General features: G+C 32.5%; 1 protein-coding gene across 3 annotated transcripts; it reads left to right on the top strand.

Annotated features, from left to right (window-relative positions):
* Window positions 1-6,634: 6,634 nt before the first annotated feature.
* LOC129885397 (kinesin-like protein KIN-7E) lies at window positions 6,635-13,305 on the top strand. 3 transcript variants are annotated; one of them, XM_055959659.1, is made up of 15 exons: window positions 6,635-6,772; window positions 7,156-7,249; window positions 7,817-8,163; window positions 8,425-8,514; window positions 8,614-8,714; window positions 8,869-8,982; window positions 9,050-9,131; window positions 9,235-9,302; window positions 9,442-9,507; window positions 9,601-9,725; window positions 10,072-10,399; window positions 10,749-10,853; window positions 10,939-11,793; window positions 12,201-12,508; window positions 12,767-13,305. In XM_055959659.1, the coding sequence occupies exons 3-15, from the start codon at window positions 7,941-7,943 to the stop codon at window positions 13,083-13,085; spliced, it is 2,784 nt and encodes a 927-aa protein (XP_055815634.1). In that variant the 5' UTR covers window positions 6,635-6,772; window positions 7,156-7,249; window positions 7,817-7,940; the 3' UTR covers window positions 13,086-13,305. The 3 variants fall into 3 exon arrangements, with proteins under 3 accessions (XP_055815634.1, XP_055815632.1, XP_055815633.1); XM_055959657.1 differs by having other exon boundaries at window positions 10,933-11,793; XM_055959658.1 differs by having other exon boundaries at window positions 7,814-8,163; window positions 10,933-11,793.
* The last annotated feature ends 728 nt before the right edge of the window (window positions 13,306-14,033 follow it).

Below are 14,033 nucleotides of genomic sequence, written 5' to 3'. Positions count from 1 at the left end.
CCTTTCCTTTCGGACACCATCCCTCCCCCATGTATCCGGATGCGTGCTAATGTATCTGAAAGTCCAGTGATGTATTCGAAATCCGTAAATTTCAAGAAATTTTTATAATTTAAAATAAATATAAGAAATAATATAATTAACTCTTAACACTATGAAATTTATATAAATTACGCACAAAAAAAAGAAGAGGATTTTGTTTTTAAAAATTGAGACAATTCCACCAATTGACTTGAAATTTTGATTGCTTTCCTTAATTGTACCTGCTAAGTGCTGATGTCGGACCGATACAACAATGGGCTAAGCTGTTTAGGCCCATTATTAAATTGGATATACGGGGCCAGGCCTTCTCAAGCATATTTTCATGTAATAATTACGCCACATGGTCATTCGGCAAAAGTAATTATCAAATAAATGGTCATTCACTGTATAAGCTTGTATAATCAGTGTATATTTTTTGTATAGTCAAGTTATATTCAATTTTCGAGTGTATCATAATGTATATTCAGTAAATAGATCATGTATAAGTAATTTATATTGTATAGTCAATGTATACTTCTAGGACTTTTGACAAGCTATATTGTATAATCACCATATATTTCCTATGCTTTTGGTTATTTTTTATGTAAATAAAACATGACTATATTTATTATAAACTATATGCTTTTGGTTATTTTTTATGTAAATAAAACATGACTATATTTATTATAAACTAATTAATTTATTGTATATATTTGAAATTGTCCCTATTTTCCTAACATCTAATATGGCCCAAATAAATTGGTCCATTAAAATCTCTCAAAGCACCTCCGTCGACTCCGCTGGACTTGATTATCCTTTCATGGACCCTGTGAATCCATAAATTTGATGACCATGCAGCAATAAAAGGATTGTCCCTGTTATTTTTGTGATTATACAGATATATAAATTTTGAATTTCCCGAACAATACGAAAGAAGTGAGCTCAGTGGTGCAGGACATTCAAGCTGCATCCCAACGTTCAAGTTTCCATTTTCATGAATTGCATTATTTTTTATATTTTTATTTTTTAAATTCACTGACTGAAAATTTTAGATCCACAACTAATCAGGATGAGATAGATGCCTCCCAGTTGAGGAACAAATCGAATTGGAATTTTCTTAAATAGTCATCAACCTAATTATCCCCGTTCGCGACAAAGAACTACACAGCAAGTGAGCATACTTTTGTTCTTTTTTCACGAGAGATTTGTGAAAATGTTTTTGCTTGTGTACCAAGACACTGTTCATAATAACTAACAGAACGTTATAACTAAATTATCATTTTTGACTTGACAAGAATTTTAAGAAAGTAAAAAAAACTTTTAAATTTTGTGGTTTTAATTAAGTATATGTAAATTGTATCAAAATGCTTTTATTATTGTGATTTAAATATGTCATGTGAGAAGTTATAATTAAGTAGTTGTCAAAAAGGTAAAGAAACATTCATTTTAAAATGGATTAAAAAAAGTAGGACAAACAACAAATAGAGTATTTAAATGAGTTTGAACTTCACTTTCTCCGTCATTTAAAAGCAAATGGAAAAAAAAGAAGATGACTTTATTCGTATTTCTTAATTATTTACCAAATAATAGCAACTTATCCACCTAAACAAATTAATTTAGACTATATTTAAGCAACCACCAACAGACAAAGCTTTGTTAATTAGTTTAACAAGTAATAGACGTTCCTAACGTGGTAGCCTTAAATGAACCTAACACTAATGATCTTTGTAATTAGACCATAAACAAATTTCATTGATGTTAGGTTTATACTCAAACGAGTTTTTTAAGCTTCGTTTGAAGTAATAAAAAATGGTAAATTAAACTAACCAAGTCTAATAAGATAATTAAGGAGCACGATGTTGATTGTTTTTTTTTTTAAAAAAAAGAACTAGTTGAGGAAGTGAAGGGCTTAATCTTTTTTTCTCTTTAACTTTCTAATTTAAAGTTCTATATATGAAGGTCCAAAAAATTATTTCCACAATCAGAGTACTTTTTAAATAAAAAAAAAGGCAGCCCGATGTACTAAAGCTCCCGCTATGCACGGGGTCCGGGGAAATTACTTTTTAAATAAAGAATTACAAATAAATCTTTAGTAGATATTGTTATTGTAAGCTAATAAATCTTTATAGTATTGATAAACTAGCTAAGTAACATGCTATCATAAGCTAGTAATCATCGATAATATAATTTATTTATTTATTGCAAAGCCTTTTCATGGTTTAATTTGACTATGGAAAAAATGTGAGTTGATTATCTCAATTAGTGAATGGAGGGTCGGGTGATTAATTATGGCATTTGAAAAAAAAAAACGACATAAAAGGGTGTCTATCGATTCAATGGAGCGAGAATTTACTCTGCACAATTATCTCATTTCAACTTTCATTGAAAATCTCGTCAATTAAATGATCAAAAATCGTTTGCTTCTTTTAGAAAGAAGAGAAAATGATCGTTGGATCTATCCAAATTCAATGATTTGGTATGGAGAATTTTCCTTTTTTTTCATATTTGATTGATCAAAAGTTTTGAAAAGAAAGTGATTAAAAAAAAGAATAGAAAAAATAAATTCTATAAATGACATTTTACATTAATTGTGTCCTCCAACAAATCTCATCCTCCCGTAACCTCCATCCCCACAACCCTACCCCTAATCCCCACCTCCATAGTATTAGTTTAGATTATGGGTGTATTCGATATGGAGAAAAATATTTTTCAGAAAAATAAGTGAATATCTTACTTATTTTCTTGTGTTCGGACAGTAAGCAAAAAATAATATCCTAAAATTATTTGTATATAATCTAAACAAATATTGATTACTATGAGAGGTGGAGATAGGGGTTGGATATGTGGAAGAGTGTCTACAGGGATGAGAGATGAGGTGTGATGGAGGGTGGAAGACATAATAAATTATAAATGTGATGTCACCTGTAAAACTTATTTTTTTTATTTTCGTACTAAAAATTATTTTCTTTATTTTTAAAAAACTTATTCTCCTAAAAAAATATTTTCCAAATAATTTTGACCAACAAAATATGAGAATTTTTTTTAAAAAAAATATTTTCATCCCTACCAAATCCATCAGATACACAAAAAATTTTAATATAATAATATTCTATCTACATACCAAACATAAATAAATAAATAGATAACTCACTTAATTTCTTAAAAATTATTTTTATTAATGTGGAAAAAGTTTCCAAGAAGCAATTGATCGACATACTTGCTCGGTGCTCCCGTCTTATTTCACCTGTCCGACATGACAATTTTAATAATTATTGATTATTAAAATTATTTTTAGTACTAATTTGCCTTTTTAGGTTTTGATTTGATATGTTTGTTATGAGAAGGGGTTGAATATACTAGTTAATGCTATAATTTACTCCCATTGTTGTTTTGTGCTATATTATTTGGTCAACTTACTAAAACATACTAAAACATACATGTTTCAAATAATTTGTCAATTTATTAAATTAAGATAAAATTAATTTAATATTTTTTATAATTAATAATCTTTAGAAGCCTAAATAAATCTAGAAGTTTCAAAAATTCCTTTGCCAAGAGTTCGTTAATTACTTTATATCTATTTCAATAATATTTATTCATATGTCCTAAGTCCTATGCAATTAAACATATTTTTCATAAATTATTTTGATGGACATAAATATGGATAAAGGGTAAATTAGTAAAAAATAATAATTAACCATCGTATAAAATTAAAAATAATTAATTAATATGAGATGGATGGAGTACTATTTTGATGATTTAATATTGTAAAATTCTGCCGAAACCTTTTATTGTTGAATTAAACATGTTCTACTAATTATAGGAAAAATTAATAATTTGTTGTTCGGCTTCGAATGGTGCGCGGTTGGTTGGTTTGTGGGGGCGGGGGAGGGGGAGGGGGGGGGGTTGGAATAAATAACTAGAGTACTAATATTGTTTCTGACTTTTCCAATTAACTAAAAAACAAAAATAAGATGGTTTTTCTGGTGAAGGAAAACCAATTTCACCAAATGTTAAATTGAAACGGTCCTTAAATTAATTATAAGTAGTATGAAGCCTGGACCTGTCAAATCAGGCTGTGCCAATTCCTCTAGTTTTATGAGTTGTGTTACATTGAGTAAAAAATACTTGCACTGTCAAAAATGTTTCAGAAGGTAATTTAACATGTTATGATAACAGTGACCTGCAATTTAAAAATTACTGTTTTTCTTTTAATTTGACTGTAACATAAACTTTAGTTGTACTTTAAAGTATGAGAAAATTGCGGTGGGTGTCACGATAAGTCGAGCACATTCATAAATCATAATTATTAAACCATGTGAACTATGCCCTTTTCATCTGCAATTTCTTTTACTTTTCAACCATACCTTATATGATATTCTTAATAATAAGTAATAAATAAGCCTTCTTTTTGGGTCTTGATAATAATAATAAAAGTCTGCAACAATCAAGTTAAAGTTCCATTAACTAAAAAAAATTATTACAGTAAAGTGATAAATATTTTTTTTATTTTTAATAAAAAATTTCAAATTTAAACTTTAAATATTAAATTATTGTCGGAGAAAATGCTTTACTCCAAAGTGGAACTTTAGGAAGCGAATTGAAATACCAAGTGGAAAAGTAATAATTGCAAAGCTGTACTGAATTACTAGACAGCTGAAGCGATCACTGATGCGTGAATGCCGGACTTGACATTATATTAACTAAATTGTTTCAGCTGTCTTAGCAAGTTATCAACATTTTAATTACAGATTTGATTCCCTTTTGGGAAATGAGAACAAATTAAAGGCCTTGTTTTTTTCTTTCTTTTCCTCCTGGCAAGAAGTGAATTATCATTTTATGAGGTACGGACTAGTGTAATTTTATGATGTTGAAGTAAAAGTTCATTTCATCTGAAATATTAAATGGTTAAAGAATTATTTTTTTTATAATTTATTTAATTATATCTTTGATACATTTTTTTTCTCATGTGCGTGATTAACTACGTGAAATATTTTTTTAATGTGAAATTCGAAATCAAAACCTCTATCTATTGGGACATCATATTAAAATATATGATCATTATATGTTATTGTAGATTAACCTCATTATATATATATGAAAAAAGTTTGGGAGAAAAAAGATAAATTTATAAATCCAAGCAGTTATTTTTGTAAGTGCATGGAAGTTGGTTCAACCGACAAAAGCCCATGACTACTCATTTCAACTTTTCCTATAACTTCTCATCCTTTGGTTTACCTTTCAATTTTCATGATGATTGAAATTCCTTTTTTTTTTAAAAAAAATAAAATAAATAATATTCCCATTTTGGCTTTCTAAAAAAAAAAATTATATTTAGATCTGAAAGTTATATCCATATGTTATTAGAGACACTCTGAACTATTAAACTATATATTGAATTTAACAAGAATGTTAAATTCAATTATTTTGATAATAACATTTTGAAAAAGATATCTCCTTACTGTGGTAAATATGACTCTATTTATTTTAATTTATTTGTCATATTTTTATTTTTAATCAATTTAAAAAAGAATATTTCTTTTTCTTTTCGATAATTTTTCACATGACATACTTAAGTAAAATTAAATAAAAATTTAGTACTCATTCAACAAATTCTTAACTTAAAATCACAAAATTCATTTTTTTTTCTTAAACTTCTTACCAAGTTAAAAATCAACTATTAATTTAAACGGGAGAGAGTATTTTGATTGGACCAAATATTCCAAAGGCCGAATGGAAGAAAGTCATGCCAATCATGTAAGTTCAAAAGTTTACCGGTGGGAATGTGTCTAAGCATGCCAAACCAATTTTTTAAAAGTTACATTAAAATTTCTTAGAAAAATATTTATATATAATTTAAATAAATGCTATGAAAGATGAGATGGAGAATAAGGATTTTGGGAATGGGGCCTCGGGTTAAGACGTGTTGAAAGGTTGAGAGGATATAAGAAATATCACCCAAAAAATTTATTTTTTTAATTTATTCTGGGGAAACCATATTACTCATTTTAAGACACTGAGAAATATTTTATCTATACCAAACACACAATATATGATTTTAGTGAGGAAATGAGAATTCTTGACCACTGACAAATTGAATAGAAGAAAATTATATTTTTAGTTTTTTTATATAAAAAAATTAAAATCTGAAATAAATAAATTATAAATATTCCACAAATACTAACTATCACACGCTATTTGACAAAAGTCATACTAATTTTGACAATTGTTTTGTCTAATAAAATACTCATAGAATCGTGAAACTAAATTAAAAAGTTCCCCAATTAATTTAAGTTTTGTTTGGTATGAGAATGACCAAACAAGAGAAATACTAATAAAATATTACAACAGAATTAAAAATTTTAAAAATAAATAATCCCAAAATTGTCCCTGTAACACACAAATCTCGCACAGTTTTCTTCCTCCAGCCGTTTAAGTAGACCACTACCCCAAAATGAAACGTGTCATCAATCCATACGGTTAAAATAAAGCATCGTATTTACTCACCGATATTTCTGAACCACGTGGTCACGTGGTTCATACAAAGAGAGGGTACTTTAGTCATTACACAGTCCTTACCGTCACACGAAAAAAAGACGTTGACGCTCTCTCTTCGATCCATAAAACTGTTTGCAGTTCCCAGAAGTGGAAATTTTGTGAAACTGCGTGTTTTTATGTGTGTTAGTGTGTGTTTTTTTTCCCTTCTTCTTCTGTGAAAATTGTTGTTCTTTTAATGGAGGATTTGAAAATGGAGGTAAGATTACTTTTATAATTTTTTTTCTTTTTTCTCATTCATTAATTTTGACTTTATTCGACGCGTAAAGCTTCATCTTCCACTGAGATTCTGAGAATGATGCTTCAGTATTCTATTAGCTTCAAGCTCACTCTGTTTTTTTTTTTGGTTAATTAGTTGAAGAAAAGGACTTTTCAGTTTTCAAGCTCTTTTTTTTAAAATTGTTCGATTTGCTGAAAATCGAATAATCCGGATCTTGTTCTTTTAATATTTTTTCCGTTGCAATTTTATGCTCAATCTGAATAAACTGATAATTTTTTACCGTTAAGATCTTATAATTTTTATTGTGAGAATTTCATATTTAGGATTATTTAACGTTACAATTTTTCTTATTTAAATCTCAGCACAAGGATTGAAGCAGAGAAAGTTGTGACCGTTGAATTGAAAATCCTCATCTATCTGTGAGGTACCTATTTTTCAGCGGAAACAACAGAGAAGGTGAACAGTTAACTATTTTTGTCAATGTGACTTTTCTTGTTATATGAGTATTCGTGCTGTATCGAAAGCAATCTCTCTATCTCGGAAAGGTTGGGTAAGCTCTGGCTATTTTCTACATTCTCCAACGCAATGTGTGGGGATTGCAATGGGTTTGTTGTTGTTGTTTGGATATTTGTATTCTATATAGGTTTTGGGGTCCACCATTGCTGGAAGTTTCAAAAGCTTCAGAGCTACTGTGGAAATTTCTTAGAATAGTACTGTCACTTGGACTTGAAGCATACTTGGGTCCCAATATTGGTCCCCGTTAAGCAAAGTAAAGTGGATTAAGTTATGGCGCTTTTGATGGAATTTTAGGTCTTGAAAAATTGGTATTAAGGGTTTTAAGCAAAGTGCTTAATCACAACTAACACATGAATTGACCTACCTAATCGTGTAGTTAATTGTTTAAATACTTTCTACAATTAGTTATATATCATTCAATAGCTACTGTATGTTTTTAGCGATCACAACCACCATGTCTCAAACATTCTAACTGTCTTTCCTTTTTCTGTCGGGTGTTGGCAGCAGCAATATGAGGCAGTGAGAAGTTTTCATCTTTTTACGCTTTTCTTTGGGTGACCCTAGAATCATGGGTGTATTGTTGGCAATGTGATTGGAGTGGCTACGAAGAGAGGAGGGGGAAAAGATAGGCATGGGAGCTATTGGTGGGGAAGAGTTGAAGAAGTGGGAGAAAATGCAAGGGGCTGCATTGGGCGGTGAAGAGAAGATCCTGGTGTTGGTAAGGCTGAGGCCTCTAAGTGAAAAGGAAATTTCGAGGAATGAGGTTTCAGATTGGGAGTGTATCAATGAGACCACCATCTTATATAGGAACAGTCTCCAGGAACGGTCTGGATTGCCAACTGCTTATACCTTCGGTAAGAAAATTCCATATTTCATCCTTTGCATTTAGACCTGTTTGTTGTAGATGAGAAATGAGTAGTGAGAGGTAAATTGAGGGTTAGATCTGGTTATTTTAGTTTGCAAACTTCGGCTGACATCACTTCCTGGGTTGGGCTGTTCTACTCTGCAGAACCATATATATATTTATTGGGGGTAATTTAATTGGTAGCTCAAGTGCAATTTATAAATGATTTACTAATGCTACATATCTTCTTGCTTTTCTTTTCTGAGATTAGACAGGGTATATAGAGGTGATTGCTCAACAAGGGAAGTGTATGAAGGAGGAACAAAGGACATTGCTCTCTCTGTTGTCAGCGGAATCAACTGTGAGTGTTCCAGTCATATGCCTTTCACATTTTGTTGCAGATTCCTTATTCATTCGATAGAAAACTTACTGTTATGACTACCTAAAACATTTTATGCAGCAACAATATTCGCGTATGGGCAAACAAGCAGCGGAAAGACATACACAATGAATGGAATTACAGAGTTTACAGTGGCGGACATATATGATTATATGCAAAGGGTAATTTAATGTTAACTGTCAAATCACCTGTTGGTCTATATAGCAACATATTATATTCTTTGACTTGGAATGTTTGGGCAGTGCATGAGATAATGCATCTTATCTTCTATTGTTTTTGTTTATTGCAAACATAATATTTTCTTCTTGTGTCCAGCATGAAGAAAGAGCTTTTGTTTTGAAGTTTTCTGCAATGGAGATCTACAATGAAGTTGTCCGAGACCTCCTCAGCTCAGATAGTTCTCCACTAAGGCTGCTTGATGATCCTGAAGTGAGTTTCTGTTTCTTAGTTTTAACAGTGAGCAGATGAAGTTTTCTAATGATTTTGAGTTTTGTAGAAAGGGACCATTATTGAGAAACTCACAGAAGAAACTTTAAGGGATTGGGACCATCTGAAAGATCTCTTATCCGTATGTGAAGGTAGTGCGAATTCCAACTCCATGCTTCAGTTTTTATCAAAATATAGAAATTAGCACGTATATATATTTCTCCAGAATTTACTTGTTTTATGGCCTTTATGCAGCTCAAAGACAAATTGGCGAGACTTATCTTAATGAAAATAGCTCCAGGTCTCATCAAATTCTTAGACTGGTATTGCCTTCCTGTCCTTTTTTTCTTTTGATAAAGTTGGTATTGCCATGTTTTCTTCTCTCTGTACGGAACAGTAAAATACTATCATGGAATAGAGACGTGGGAATACTTCTGATACTTTTTGGTCGTTCTGTTTCAGACAATTGAAAGTTCAGCCCGTGAGTTTATAGGGAAGGACAACAAAACAACTCTTTCTGCTAGTGTGGTATGCATCAATTAGTTCACTTTAGGATTTTATTGACATTCTCTACATGGACGCATGAATTGCTGATGGCAAATATATGATTTTTGAATGCAGAATTTTGTTGATCTGGCTGGAAGCGAACGTGCATCTCAGTCTCTGTCAGTTGGGCAGAGACTGAAAGAAGGCTGTCATATTAATCGTAGTTTGTTGACTTTGGGAACTGTTATTCGCAAGCTAAGGTTGATTGCTTGTTTCTTAAGTCATCTTGCTAAGACATCTGGATTTGCTGCACTTAGCTACATATCTGAATGGTCTTTAAACATTAATTCAGTCTTGCTGTTCACATTGCAAGTTGGGGATTTTTTTCTTTTTCGTTTCTCAGATTAGCGAAGATAAGCTTTATGGTACTGAATAGTGTTGCTATGTGAATTGCGTGTACATGAAATGATGTTAACCACATTATGGACATCCATCCCACCCTTTGGCTGTTTATATATACATGCAAGATGCGTGCATTCAATTTATCTTTTTCCACTACCTTATTGTTGAAGCTTCACTGCATGTAACGACTTAACTTAATTGCAGCAAGGGAAGACATGGGCATGTCAATTACAGAGATTCTAAGCTAACTCGTATCCTTCAACCTGCTTTGGGAGGCAATGCAAGAACTGGCATAATCTGCACCCTGAGTCCTGCCCGAAGCCATGTAGAACAATCTAGAAATACACTTCTATTTGCCTGTTGTGCCAAAGAAGTGACCACTAATGCACAAGTCAATGTTGTAATGTCTGACAAGGCATTGGTGAAGCATTTGCAGAAAGAGTTGGCTAGATTAGAGAGTGAATTAAAAACCCCCACAACTACTTGTGATCATGTGGTATTGCTGAGAAAGAAAGACCAGCAGATTGAAAAGGCAAGTCTTCTTTCTTACTGTTGCTTCTCCTGGAAATTTCAGCTACTAGATTTTGGACTGGTTACCACGAGCAGTTGAATTGATCCGATGAACCAAATGTTAATCTATTTTCTGTTCATGCCAAGGCTTTTATCTAACTGCTGATTTCACTTATTCTTCACTCAGTTATTTTGCCTTTAATTTGTTAAGGCATGCTTACTTCATGTTACAGCAAAAATTTTAATTTCCAATTTTATCTGTCCATCTGAAAATTGTTGGTTCCACAGTTATATTAAAATGGAGTTCAACTAGATGTGATTTTTGTTTGTTCATAGAATGTTCATATAGTTTATCTGGTAAAAATCTGCAGCTAGAGAAAGAAGTGAGGGAACTAACTAAGCAACGTGATCTTGCTCAATCGCGGGTTGAGGATTTGCTGCAGACACTTAAAAGTGATAAAACCTCCAGCCAAAAGGTTTGTATTAACTATTAAGTAACCTGTTTGAATTATCCATTAGATATGTTCCTTTATCTGTTACTTAATTTTTGCAAAGTTTCAGGACATATCAAGTCTACCTTCTGAAGCGAACACATATGAAGATGAATGCTCTGTGTCTTGCTCATCAGCTGTAGCGGAGTCCTACATCAGGGACAATGAAAGTGATGCTACATCCTATGCTGTGCCTGCTACTGATCGACAGCAGAGGGGTAAAGGATCTACAAATTTGACAGGAGAAGATTCTGATGACCATTGCAAGGAAGTTCGATGTATTGAGATGGATGAGTCTAGTGAAAAGCAAACCTTTGGATCCATCAGCTTGTCAAACACAGAGTATGGAGAAAGAATGTCAATGCCTCCTGCTTCCAGTATCAGACATTCTGACCTACAACAGCAATCACCAATGTTACTCGGACAAGCAAGCAGCACCAGCAGTCGTTCTCTTCATGGGGCCTGGGAGCAGAAAATGCACGATATCCAGAATACAATCAATTCTCTTGTCAGACCTTTCCCTGATGATTCTTCTTCACCTTCCCTTTCAACAAGTATATCAGGTTCCAGAAGCCGGAAATTGACAAGAAGTAGGAGCTGTAGAGCTAATTTTATGATTGGCTCGCTTTCACCCGACTCTGAGACAGTTGAAGAAAACCAGACCACCCCACCTAATGTGCTAGATAAGGATTTTCCAGGAAGACCTGAGGGTTCCCAACGGAAGCACTGGAAACTTCCGCTATTAATTTATGGAGCAAACAAACCTAAATTATCGAGAAACAATTCACAGTCTTCCATTGGTAGTGCTTTTGTGGATGGGAGGAGTAATGCCCCTGGAGATGAGGATATCCCGAGTGTTGACAATTTTGTGGCAGGTCTTAAGGAGATGGCTAAGCTTGATTATGATAATCAACTTCATGATCAGGTTTGAAATATCTTGGTCCCAGCTGTATGTTAAGAGTTACTCGCTCTTTTCTGCTTGTGTTTTTTTATATGCATGGGATTACTGGAACATGCTTGCATCATTTGGTTTTAGTGCATCATTTTACTTTGGTTGATTTGAGGACAGATACTGCTTGAATGATCAGTTCTTGCTCTTTGTTCTGTTCTTGCTTTATCTTATTTTGGGTAGCATGACAGGGAAACTGTGCTAGCGAATGCAAAAACAACTATTCAGATTGAATTATGCGTATATAGATAACAAATTTAGAGAATTGTGTAAGCTATTTTTGCAATGATTTGTTTAGTAAGCATTAAGTTTATAACTATTAACTTGACGGAACTTGATTTATGTCACTTTGTCATCATTACATGTATTAATATCTATGTCAGGGTCAAGAGGCTGGAAAGTCGAAAAGGAGCGTCAAAAGTGTTGGAGTGGACCCGATGCTGGACTCGTTGGAGGCTCCTTCAGATTGGCCTCTTGAATTTGGAAGGCTACAGAGAATGATCATTGGACTATGGCAAACTTGCCATATTTCATTGATCCACAGGACATACTTCCTCCTGCTGTTTAAAGGCGACCGTATGGATTCTATTTACATGGAGGTAGAGGTAAGAAGACTTTCTTTCCTCAAGGAAATACTTTCAAATGGAAATTCAACTGTGCAAGGCGGTCAGACAATCACACTTGCATCCAGGTATATTCTCTACCTTGCTTCTCTCATATTCTTATTCCCGTCCCAAATTTTTGTGTGTGTATGTCCTTGCCTACATACTAGTCTTGTGTATTAATGTAACAGTTTTAAGTCAAGTGATGCCAATGTAAATTTGTTAGAGCCATATGGACTGAAAATACTAGCTTATACTTTATTTATAACCTGGTATCATTACAATTTTGTAACTTCCATCTCTGCTACATCTGCTAATATAATTCATTCTCATTCTTGATTTAACAGCCTCAAAGCTATTAGACGCGAGAGAGATATGCTCTGTAGGCTCATATATAAAAGGTTACCGGGAGCTGAAAGAAATGAAATATATCAGAAATGGGGCATAAACTTGAACTCCAAAAGGAGGAGACACCAACTGGTTCATAGTCTTTGGAATGACACAGATTTGAATCATGTGATAGAGAGTGCTGCCATTGTTGCGAAGCTGATTGGGTTCTCTGATCAGGGTCCGGCCCTCAAGGAGATGTTTGGGCTTAGCATTACACCTCCGAGGAAGAGCAGGAGATCTTTTGGCTGGAAGAACAGTATGGCATCCCTTATCTGAGCTTTTTGAAAGTTCGGTAGGAAAAGAAAGATATAGGTGAAATTAGCAATAGTCTGATTATGAATGGAATTGGATTGGATACATGTTGCCAATTCACTGATTAGGATTGTATCATCTCCTTTATTAGTTTTGCTTAGGTTTGTGCATTACTACTCTGGGAATCAATTATAATTTGTAGCTTCAGATTTGATAGTAATAGATAATTTTCTTAACAATCTAACTCTGGAATTGGAGAAGCGTTCAAGTAATTTTTTTGGCATATGATGTTATTATAAAACTAACTACTTGTAAGTTGTAACTATCCTATACAAATCAAAAATTGGTTATGAAATATAACCTGCTATAATAAGTTAAAATAATAAGAGCTCTATATATCTTTTACAAACACATGGGTGGCCTTTTTGTTAGTAATATAAATTAACTCCCTTTTGCGCAAAAAAACAACAACAATCGTGTCAGTTGATATATGCAAGAATTTTAGCTATATTTTTCTTAATATATTTGAAATTTGTTAATTTCAACTTGTAAGAACAATGAGATGTAGACACATGTTCTTTTAATTCTATATTTCTTTGTGTTTGGAACTTTGACTGATTCGAACTCATGTCGCATAAAATTTATTAAAAAGAAAATGTTTCCTACCAAAAATATTTCTTTCTGTATTTATGGCTTAGAGACCCCTGATTAAGGCTTAAGAGTGAAGAGATCATTCATTTCATCAGAATTATTATAGTCAAAGCGTTTTTCAATATTTTTTTTACTCATCGTATATATAATTTTTTGTTCCAACTTAGCATTAGTTTATAAACTCAAGTTATTACTTAATTCAAAAATAAAAATCGTTAAATAGTTCTAAGAATAATTTGGGTAGGATCATAGGAATTAGAGCAAAATATTACCAATTTCATCATCATCATAGTGTCAAGGAAGACTAGGCATTATATATTT

The sequence above is a fragment of the Solanum dulcamara genome, chromosome 4, assembly GCF_947179165.1.
Source record: "Solanum dulcamara chromosome 4, daSolDulc1.2, whole genome shotgun sequence".
In the NCBI taxonomy this organism is placed as follows: domain Eukaryota; kingdom Viridiplantae; phylum Streptophyta; class Magnoliopsida; order Solanales; family Solanaceae; genus Solanum; species Solanum dulcamara.
Note: the sequence above shows the minus strand (reverse complement) of the source record. Positions and strands in the feature narration are given on the sequence as shown.